General features: G+C 40.3%; 1 protein-coding gene across 1 annotated transcript in view; it reads right to left on the reverse strand.

The window, feature by feature from the left end:
• Positions 1-2,148, reverse strand: part of LOC133765277 (bifunctional heparan sulfate N-deacetylase/N-sulfotransferase 3) — a 167,085-nt gene extending 164,937 nt beyond the window's left edge. Inside the window, exon 1 of the mRNA XM_062198898.1 lies at positions 2,087-2,148. Within this exon, the coding sequence (XP_062054882.1) occupies positions 2,087-2,148 (62 nt within the window). The remainder of the gene's footprint in view (positions 1-2,086) is intronic.
• Between the last annotated feature and the right edge of the window lie 8,834 nt (positions 2,149-10,982).

Below are 10,982 nucleotides of genomic sequence, written 5' to 3' on the forward strand. Positions count from 1 at the left end.
TAAATGATACATGTGAGTTAGCAAAACCACAATGCTCTACAAAGCACTTGGAAGTAGGCAAACCAATGGGTCACAGGCAAATCTTGACAAGCTACAAGGACCCAATTTCTCATAAAAGCCTTTCCTGGCCAACTCCAGTTTTCCTCCTTTTAGACCATGCTCTCCCCTGGAATATTTTTTAAAGCAGAGCTGTGTGTGTGTTTTAAAGATTTATTTATTTATTTGAAAGGCAGCATTACAGAGAAGCAGAGGGAGAGAGAGAGAGAGAATCTTACAGCCAGAAGCCAGAAGCTTCTTCCGGGTCTCCCACATGGATGCAGGGTCCAAGGACTTGGGCCATATCCCACTGCTTTCCCAGCACATTAAAGCAGGAAGCCAGATTGGAAGTGGAACAGCAGAACTCAAATCGACGCCCCATATGGGATGCTGGCGCTGCAGGCAGGGGCTTTAAGCCATGGCACCACAGCACAACCCCTGGAATCTTTATCATAGCACTTACTAAGTAGTTCTAACAAAAGTATTTGTTCAATGTCTCCCTTTATTGTCATACCCAAAGGTATAGGGCCTATGGTATTCCCAGTAATCTTTCAAATGATAGGATAAAAATATTTTTAATGACTAACATGATCAATAGGTAAACATTTCAGTATAGTGATGACTGTATTGTTGAAGTGCTCTCACAAAAATATATTGAAAATTACAGACTTTCATGACCAGGAGTCTTCTCTGAGTAACTACAGCAGCAGCAAACTGGCTTGCATATGGAGAGTTCCCATGGACCCGGCTATCTTTATCAACAGTATAGAGCTCATGGTTGTGGCTGAATTCTCTTCCCTTTCAACCTATGCTGAATGACCAAGAAGCTGTATATTAAATTTAGAAAATCAACAAACAAGTTAGGCAGGTGTTCGTGACTAAAAACAGGCCCAGCAAAGTTACATCACTACTTTGTCAGGTTTTTCTATAAGGCACACTAAGGAAATAACATCAGAGAGGAAGGTAGAATGACAATAGCAACACAGCTAACATTAAGGAACACATACAAGTAGTCAACACTATGTTGAAGTATTAAGAGGCTTGCTTAAGATGTCATAGTTGGTAGATTATGAGCTGATATTCAAATTTTGGGACTTTGCATCAAAGATGTTAAAAACCCAGAAAGACAGTATTATGTCTCTTCCACCCAAGGAACATTGAGGTAACAGTATGGATATAGGGTGGCTATTACCTTTAGATGCTGCAGTTTCCACCCAAGAATGTGAGGACACTGTGGTACCCACTTAATAGGATATTAATGGGACTATGAGATAAGCTATGGAAAGCTCTTATAATAGTGTCTGACACATAGAATGAAGTAAATTTACCTGTTGCCATGATAAGGATGATGATGACAGAAATAATATAGGAGAAAAATATCCTGATGATGGCTAATAAAAATGCATCAAGGGTCTATAAAGAGACAGCTACAAACGTTTCAGCTTCAGTGACATTATGGAAAGCACAGAAGTCCACCTGTGGTGCAGGGATCTAAAGTCAGATGGGTCTCGGTGCAAAGCAAGAAGCTCACTAAGCAGCAAAACAAATACCTTGTCCCCAGGATTCTGCTCATTTCTCCCCCTTTCCTTAGTTGAGATCACATACATCCTGAACACCTTGGTTTTCATTATCATCTATGCTCCAGTATAATCAAAATGTGTATTTTATTTCAGGTCTCCTTCCTCTAAGCCATAGGACTTCAAATGGAACTATCAACTTGATATAATAGCAACGACAACTCACATTAACTATGCCCTTTCTTATTACATGTCAGCCACTTTTTAGCTCCGTGGGAGTCATGGCACAAACAAACTCAACCTGTACAAAACTGAATTTATGATCTTCCTCCTAAAACCATCTCCATCTTCTTATATTCACTAGTGTCTCACTCTTGGCACCTTATTTAAGTTCAACCCTGCTTATCTAAATAAACCCAAGTTCTCTTATTTCCATTTCCCCAAATTAGTTGACCCAGTGCACACCTCTTTTTATACTGGCAATATCACTCACTTGAACTAATCTCACCACAAGTGTTCTTGGCTCCATCTACACTTTTCTTAAGTGCAGCACCACAGTGGAACTTCGGTTATTCCTTTCCAGCTGAAAACCCATCCGTGTTGTTTACTTAACTTGCTGATTAACATCTAAGTTCCTATTCATGTCCTGCAAGACCCAGTGCAGTCTACTTCTCACTCTTACCTCTCAGGCCTGGTTAGATGTACTCCCCTCTAAGTTCCAGACGAAAGGACCCTCTTTCAGTTCCCCAAAAGAGCCAACTTCTTTTCTCAGAGTCTACTCACATGCTGTTCCCCTTGTCTGGAATTATGCTTCTACTACTTCACCTGGTTTCACCCACTTAAACCTATGGGTGTAAATGTAAATGTCCCAATCTCACAAAAGTCTTCTTGAGACCTCAAGTTTGTAAGGCCTCCCTGTTAAACACACTCACAGCATCCTCTATGTTACCTCTGAAGCACATTCCCTAGTTAGAATTAAACAATTTTGTTATCTTTCTCCATAGACTGGAATCATCTGAAAGTCCTTGTCTTGTTCACCTTTATCTTCCTATGTCTAACTCAGTGAAAGAAGGTAAGAATATCCCATTGAATACTTGTGGACTGAGTAAAACAAAGCCTCTATTAAATTTTATAAATAGCAACTGCATTCACAAACTAGGGCAAAACTCAAGTCAAACCATCTTCCATGAACAGGTCCTTCCATCACTCACACTGGCCTCAAACAGTCAGAGCAATAATATAAGTATTGCAAATGTCAGTGACCACCTTGACCAGAGCCATAAATCAGCACATCTGGAATGTGCCTTTCACCGAATCTTACTCAAATATCTGTTTTTTTTTTTTTTCATTCTGAGTTTCTCCAAAATTCAACGTGGTTAGAGTTGCTTTGCAATGCATCTATTTTTATAAATGCTCCACCAGGAAAATATTAGTCATTATATAATCATTAACAAAATGCAGAGTTATTGGAATCACAGTCCGTTCCATATGCACAGTGAAGAACTGAATATATAACAAACATATTTGCAAAGTAATGCAGTATCTGTAAGAGGAAGTACCTACTTGTCAATGTAACCTATATTTTCTCCTCCACTAACACCCACTACCATCCCAAAGTAAAAATCAATTTCTAAATGAAAGAGAATCATTTTAAAGTTGGCAGTACAAGAAATGTGAAAAAAATTTCCATCTGGAAAATGAGTATTAATAACTAAAGAACTTCAGGTTCTCACATAAATGAAAGATATTTAAGAGATCTTGACAAGATTCCCCTTTCTCAAAATTAACTGTATTTTATAGTGTTGAAAAATGCATTTGGAGGCTTCAAATATATTACATGAATTTGCTGAAAGTAATTTAGTAATATTAAAAATTGACAAAGAACATGCTTTTCTTTGGGAAAGAATGTGTGAAACTGTGTCATGTTAATTGAACCCTGCTGTGGTAGGCAAGTAAGAAGCTGATTAGCATGGAGTACAACCAAGAATACACTCTGTCTCTAGAACTGGGATTTTAAAAAGATGGATGAGGGAAAAGCTGCACTTGGGGGCATTAGCTTTGTTTGGTACATTACATGGAAAATGACTTTCTATTGTAATGTTCCCTTTCTCTTTGTATTTAAAAATTACGAAGGAAAGAATACGTTTTATTCACCTCCCTCAGTTTTATGCCATCCAGCAAGGCAAAAGAAAACTATTTTACTGCTGTTTGCCATTTGTTCTGCTTGTATGATTTAACGGGGGAAATATCTGTTTATATCTTCTTATACTGAACTAGAATGGCTGCAGAACAGCAGGGTGATGTCAACGCAGCTTTGAGCATCTAATCCACCCTTTATGATCTTTGTCCATCATCAGAATTATGAGAATAAGAGAGTGGTAATCCAACCTCTCACTGGTTTCCTGGACCATAAGAAGCAAAGTTACAAATCAATTTTCTGCTGTTTTAGGGCAGGTTACATGAACCAGAGAAGTTAACACAGCCAATCTGCAGAAAGAAGACACTGCCAAAAACCAGAAAGGAACAATGAAGAAATATGATACTAAGTCCTGAGGAGGCTGGAAGCATGGTTCTATCATTCTCTATTCTATGGAGTCATTAATGAAGAAGTCAGATAAATTCCTCCTTTGTCACCTTGGGCACTTTTTAAAACAGGTGACACACAACCCAAGTTGGGTAGTAGGAAAGCAGAAAGAAATCACCTAAATGAGACTGCTTATCTCTCATTAGGAAAGATATTACATTTATTTGTCCTAGGTATTGCTTTATACTTAGTACAGAGTGGGTGCTTAATAACTATCTCTTGAACAAAGGAATGATTCTTTCATATGGTAGACATGGTTGGAGAGGTCCATGAACTTTCCACATTATATCAAGAGGTATGTTGGGGTGGGCCTTGTGGTGATCCGGGTTAAGCTGCTGCTTGCTATGCCAGCACAGCATACTGAATTGCTGGTTTTGAGTCCTGATTGCTCCACTTTCCACCCAGCTTCCTGCTAATGAATAATATAATGCATAACATCCTGGAAGGCAGCAGATGATAGCGCAAGTGTCTGGACCCCTGCCAGCCACATGAGAGATTCATACGGAGTACCGAACTCCTGGCTTTGGCCTGGCCGAGCCCTGGCTATTGCAGGCATTTGGGGAGTGAACCAGGGGATGGAAGACTTTCTCTCTCTCTCTTTGTAGCAGATAACAATAAATCAATAACCATTTAACAAAAGAAGCATATCACACACAATCTTTGAAGGTCAATGTAGAATAGAGGTTAAAGGCACATGCATTTGAGCCAGACTAAAACCATTTCCCGGGAACATGATTGTAGACAAGATGGTAGCCTCTCAGTGCCTTGACTTTCTCATTTGTGAAATGGGGATAGTCTATACCATAAACATTCTTTGTGAATGTTACATGAGGTAAAAATATATGAAGGGTTTAGAACAACAGCTGGGACAAGGTCACCAATATATGAATGTGAACTGCTATTTTAATAACTTATATCTCTACTAGTAAAAGTCTAGACAGCAGCACTTATCAACAAGTTTTGTATGACACCTTTTCATTGTGTACTCATCCTATCCTATAGAAAAATTTCTACAATTTTAAACAACAAACAGGATAGGAAAGGGCCTCTGATATCCTCAATTTTAGGTGAAGAAACCAAAGTCCAGAGTCAGCAAGGGAGCTGTCCAAGCTCACTCTTATCTTGACACAACCAGGCCCAGAATCCAGATGTACTTTCATGCTATTTCCAAACATAACCAGCTATTAAAAAATAAAAATACACGTAAAACAACTAGTGATCACTGAGCTCACTAGAAGTTTTATGATAGAACTACAAGAGTTGATTTTTTAAACTCCTGTTCTGCAACACGTAATTGAGAGAAAAAGCCCTCGGTAATTTGTTGAGATTTTTGTGAAATGATTTATTATAGACATTAATTGTAGTAGCGCCTGACTCCTTTTCTCTAGTCACATACTTAAATGAAGTTGATGAGAAATGTTTAGAGTAATAGCAAAGGCTAAATCACTCATTGTGATATCCAGGTGCCTAAAGATACAGGTTTTTACTAAAAATACACAAACTGACAAATTCCAAATCCTAACAGAATCTTACAATCCTAACAGAAACTTAAATCATAAAATAATTTTGAGTCTTCTTCAGGCTAATTATCATTATAATGTGGGCTGTTACTTTTGTGGCCTGGCAGCATCCCATAATCAGGACAGGCATTCAGAGTTCAGGCATTTCACTGTGAATGCTTATCTCCAACAGCAAATGCATGGGCAGTGAACTTCCAGTCTTTCTCTCTGTTGTCTAAACTTTTATGCAATTAGAAGTCCAAGGCATTCTTAAAATTCTTAACAGTGTTTTTATTCTTTATTATAGTTCCCTGTTTTTTATATTGCATACAAATCACAAGGTTTTCAGATGCAGTTTTCTTTTAATATATTTGAACCTCAACAAAAGCACATTAAGTTTAAGTTGGTCCTAGTCACCCAGGAACAGCTAAGACTCAACGAGGTTCCAAGAAAATGACATAATCAGATTCCCTGAATTAAATGAAAAATTGATAACCTATGGTTTAAAATCTTGAAATAATAGGATAACCATTAAATATGTAGATCCTTGCTCATATTATCTTCTTCAGCAAAATATATGGCCTAGGAAAAGATCCTCACATGTTTATTTATCTCTTCTATTTTTTAACAAACTTTTCAGTTGCAATCAAATTTACTCTAATATTTACTGTAATATTTAAAAGTTAATACTTTTTCAAGAAAATTTATTGAAAGAGAAGGTACATTAGAGCTCAACCCACATACTCAATAGCAGATCTTTCTAGAAAAGATAAAAGTTTTTGCTTTATTGAAAACATTTTAGTAACTTGAGAATACCTCATTCTGAAGACTACGATGAAATTAGTAATGCAAGTGACTGGCTTAAAAATGAACATTTAGTTACACAAAGAAATAAGTCTACTGTTTTTTATCAAGATCATATAGAAAAATAGAGATGGCAGGATACTATGTTAACTAGAGAGAGGAAAAATAATAAAACAATAGAGCTTGTGTTAGGGCAAGCTTCTTGATAGGTTCAGTATTATTTTTAAAAAGAGTCTCTTTCAAACTCATTTTTGAAAACTTCCTACATACAATACTGATAGGGAGAGATAACTGAAGAAAAGAAAAAAAAAACAGTTTCTTTTCCATATCATTCTGCTGTCTTATGATAAAAGCATGTTCAGCAGTTGAGAATATATTTTCTAAGGACAACTAAAAAAGAATGGGCTCGAGATTAGATTTACACATGACTTAATATTTGATTTGTATTTTAATACATGTTTACATTGTTTGAAAGTATTATCTTCAAAATTCTCCCAGATTACATACTTGATATTTCTCAGTATTTTATAAAATTATAGATAAAATTTGAACTTTAAATAACTTTGAGGTTTAAAAAGTGTTCAGATATTAGAAAAGCTAGTTGGAAAATGACCTGGGTAACCTCTTTAAGTAATGTAACTTGGTTCTTCCCTGCCCCCTCTCAAAAAGTAGCTACAGTAAATACAAGATTTTTCTATTTTCATTTAAAGCTTCTGCATTCAACACTCAGATTATATCTTTAGAGTTACATTTAATTTTATTAATTGTACAATATTAAATAGAATTTATAAAATGAATCACATCCAAAGAAAGCTTTGTTGAGGTTCACGGTTGTATAGACAGGTAGGTGTTAAAATTTAAATCTCTGACGTTACTTAAAAATTCTACTAGGGCAACAGACATATGGTCTGTTTGATAAACCTACTGCAGAGTAATTAAAAGTTGGTGGTGCAGATCTTAAACAACTATCAGGAGACACCTCCTTAATATTTCAATCTTAAGAAAAAGAAGCTTTAAGATTACCCTGAATGATAAGACAGTCTTTTGTTTCATTTAATTTGATCCAAATGCTCTATTTCTTAAGAATAAAAGGAGGCACCTGTTCAATCCTGAAATACTTAGATTAGTTGAAAACAAAGTATTTCTTGCTAAAAGCCCCTACATTTATCAGTGGATCATTAACATCCAGTGTAAATTAAATGGATACACTTACCTGGAATTAAAGTTCAGAGGGCTGGAAATGGCTTGAGAAACTCTGAATAGATAGAAACTGAAACAGCAGCACCGGCTACCATCAGCTCAAGCTTCTTGGCTTCACAAGTGGCAGCAACACCAGCCCTGGCCCAGCACCCTGGCGTTATGTAACATCTTATTAATATTAGCCATCAGACTGCTACCGAGCTGCTGAGGCACTAGAGGGCAAGAGTGTCACATGCAAGGCCCTTCGCCAAGGGACCGGCTTTGGTACCACTTCGGGAAGACAGATGCTAACGAAGCCAATAAATAACACGACGCCCGAACGCCACAGCGAACTTGTAATGCTCCTCAAAGAGTATTTTTAAACGTCAATTTTCTGACAAGCCAACGACTTAACAGGTTAATAAAGATGCACAAGCAAATAATCCCAGAACGAAAACTTTTACGATTATATTTACAAACCCACAGTCACCCAAGAGGCTATTTTTTTTTTCATTGTCTAAATAAACTTATTTAAACAGTAGAAAAGAAGCTGCATAAATAAAAACAAGTGCCGATTTCAGTACCCCTGCATTTCAAGCCTCCAGAAACTTGTCCTGATCGCGGTGAGCAAGCGCCGGAGTGCGCATTTCGAGTAGCCTGGGTCGGGTTTCCGGGCGAGGACCGGCCCCCACCGTCACCCACGGTGATTACCTCGGGCTGCAGCTGTTGGCCCGCATCCTCCTACCCTCGGGGCCAAGACCGCAGCAGTGTTCCGCGGTGTGGCCCGGCTGTTTCGCGGCGCTCGGCGGCGTCCGGGCGGCGGTCGTCTGTCCCCTCCTGCGCCTGGGGTCCCCGCGGGCCCAACCGCCCGGCAACACTGGCTGCGCCGAGGGAAGCGGCAGCGGGGCGAGCGCCGCGTGTGTGCGGGAACCTCCCGTGCTTGCTCGGACGCGAACCGGGGACCCGCCCGGCTGCGCCGCCGCCGCCGCCCTCACGCCGCCTCCCCGCTCCCGGGCCGCGCGTGCCCGCCCGGGGAAGGGGCGGAGGCGGGGATGAGGGACGGGAGCCGCCTCCATCCGCTCGCCTCCCACCCTGGTCGGCTCCGCGGGTCCAGCTCGCCCGACCCGGAGGAGGAGGCCCCGGGGGTCGCTCCCCAGCCTGCGGCTCCGATCGCGCTGCGGACGGGTTGGCGGCGGCGGCCAAGGAGCAGCCGGGCTGTGCAGCCCGGGAAACGGGCGCGAGTGCCTGAGGCGGCGCTGGGAAGGTGGGGCGCCCCGGCGTGGTCCGGTCTGCTCGCGCCCCTGCCCTTGGCCCCGGACAGGGCCTCGGCCGGCGGGCGGCTGGGAGCTGTAAAAGGAGAGTTCTCCCTGTTGCCCGCTTTCTGAAAGGCCGTCTGGTTCTCAGCCCCTGAAGACAAGTGGGAGGCCAGCAAATGGAAACGCGGCTTGGGATTCAGGGTGCGACATGATAGTTGCCTGAGGAACGACTGGGTTTCTGAGAGTCTCTTTGGGGGCCACCACCACAACATAGGTGAGCGTTGTAACAAGTGGAGTCTACGAATGCTATCTTGCAGTGTCCCAGCACACACTCCTGCTTGGGAAGCTACACCCCTGTTTATTTGGAGGGCCCAGCTACCACCCCAGCCTTCAGCCCACTGGCTTCAGTGGGTGTCAGTATCTGCTCTGACACACTGGGTGACTGCCATTCAGATCCAGCCAGCGGTAGCGTTCTGTCCTCCAGGTAACTGGCCCAAGACAAAAGAGGACCGTCCTGGGACTTGGTTTTTGTTTGGTTTGGGATTTTGGTTTTTGCTTCCATTAAAAAGTGGGCTAATTGGAACCAAAAGAGACCCAAGCGATACAGAATGTAAAGGTTTGGGTCCTTTATTACTTCATGAAGGCATTTGGAAATGTATAGAAAGACCTTCAGTTACTGCCTAGTTTCCTCTAAGAGTTCATTGGAATTTAAGAAGCCACAAAGTTGTTACTACTCTTGCTCCATGTCACAGGGTTTACAAAAGTGACTATACCGGGTTACTCCTTCTAGATGCTTACGGAAATGTCAGAATAGCAGACTTTTTGGCCAGATGGCACGTATTAGACTAATTTTTTTTTTTTTTTAAGTTGGAATCTCCCATAGCTCTCTTGGACCTTTCAGGAACTTTAAGACCCTGCGTTTTTTTATATACACTTTACCCCAGAGAGCCTGCTTATTTTCTTTCGAGCATCATGCATTCATCATGTTATTCATAAAAAAAAAATGAGCACCTGTTAAATGGCTCTGGAAATTAAATAAAGACCAGGATTTCCCTGCTCTTCAGTTGCTCACAGTATGTTGATAAAACGGTAGGAGATTAGGGTCTTCTACAAGAGTTCAGAGAACTGACGAGATCGGTAAATCCAGGAATTCTTGAATGGTTCAGGGTATGTTGACAGGTGCAGAAATGGCATTCACTTTTTCATCTTTTAAAATTTATTTTTCTGGGCCAAAACAAATTAGAAAACCTTTTCTACTGAATAAGGTATTTAATGTTTTCATGACTGCATTTTTGGGTTTTCTTCAGTTAGAATGGACCAGAGATGTGATCAAATTTCTCATTGCTTTGAGAGAAAGATTCTGCCTTGGCCAGCTGCTGCTAGCTATCTGCAAATATAGACATCACAGAGTTATGCCATCCTTTACCATGACATAGTAGAATCTTAAAGTTCTGGTCTAGAAGCGTTAAGCCTGAAACATTTATGCCAGTTTAGTAACACATTGACATATTGCCTATATTTCTTTCCTTCTGGAAGCCTACAAAAGCTCGTACTTGGGCTTCTTACCTATCGGGTGGTAAGGAAGAATCATACCTAAGTGTATGATCATTGCCCTCTGTAGCTCTCTTTTGCTGTATTATTTCCCCATTCCAGGGACATGAAAGCTAGGCAACAGTTTTTTCCTCCCCACAGAGAGATATTCCAATGTAGTTTAACACTAGTTAGAGACAACAATGAATTGCAGCAATGTCCAAGTAGAGATGGAGAAGGCCTACTAGTACAAGGCCTCATAATTGTGAAGCAACTCAAATTTAGTCATCTCTAAATGAACTAATGCAACATTTCTTGATGCGATAAGTAGGTTGGGTTCAGCTTAAAGTTTTGGAACAATCCACAATTTTTTTGTAACCACCCTAGGCATTTCTGTTACTACTATTTACATAAATACTGAGGGCCTTAAAAAATGGAAGAGGCTCAGGCTTTTGTCCACTTCTGTGTAAATCCCTTAGACAATATGAAATATATATTTTAACAAACATGTAAGTTATACATATTTCTGGGGTATTATGTGATATTTTGGTACCTGTAGAAATTGCATAATGTCAAA

This window comes from Lepus europaeus, chromosome 8 (assembly GCF_033115175.1).
Source record: "Lepus europaeus isolate LE1 chromosome 8, mLepTim1.pri, whole genome shotgun sequence".
Classification (NCBI taxonomy): Eukaryota; Metazoa; Chordata; class Mammalia; order Lagomorpha; family Leporidae; genus Lepus; species Lepus europaeus.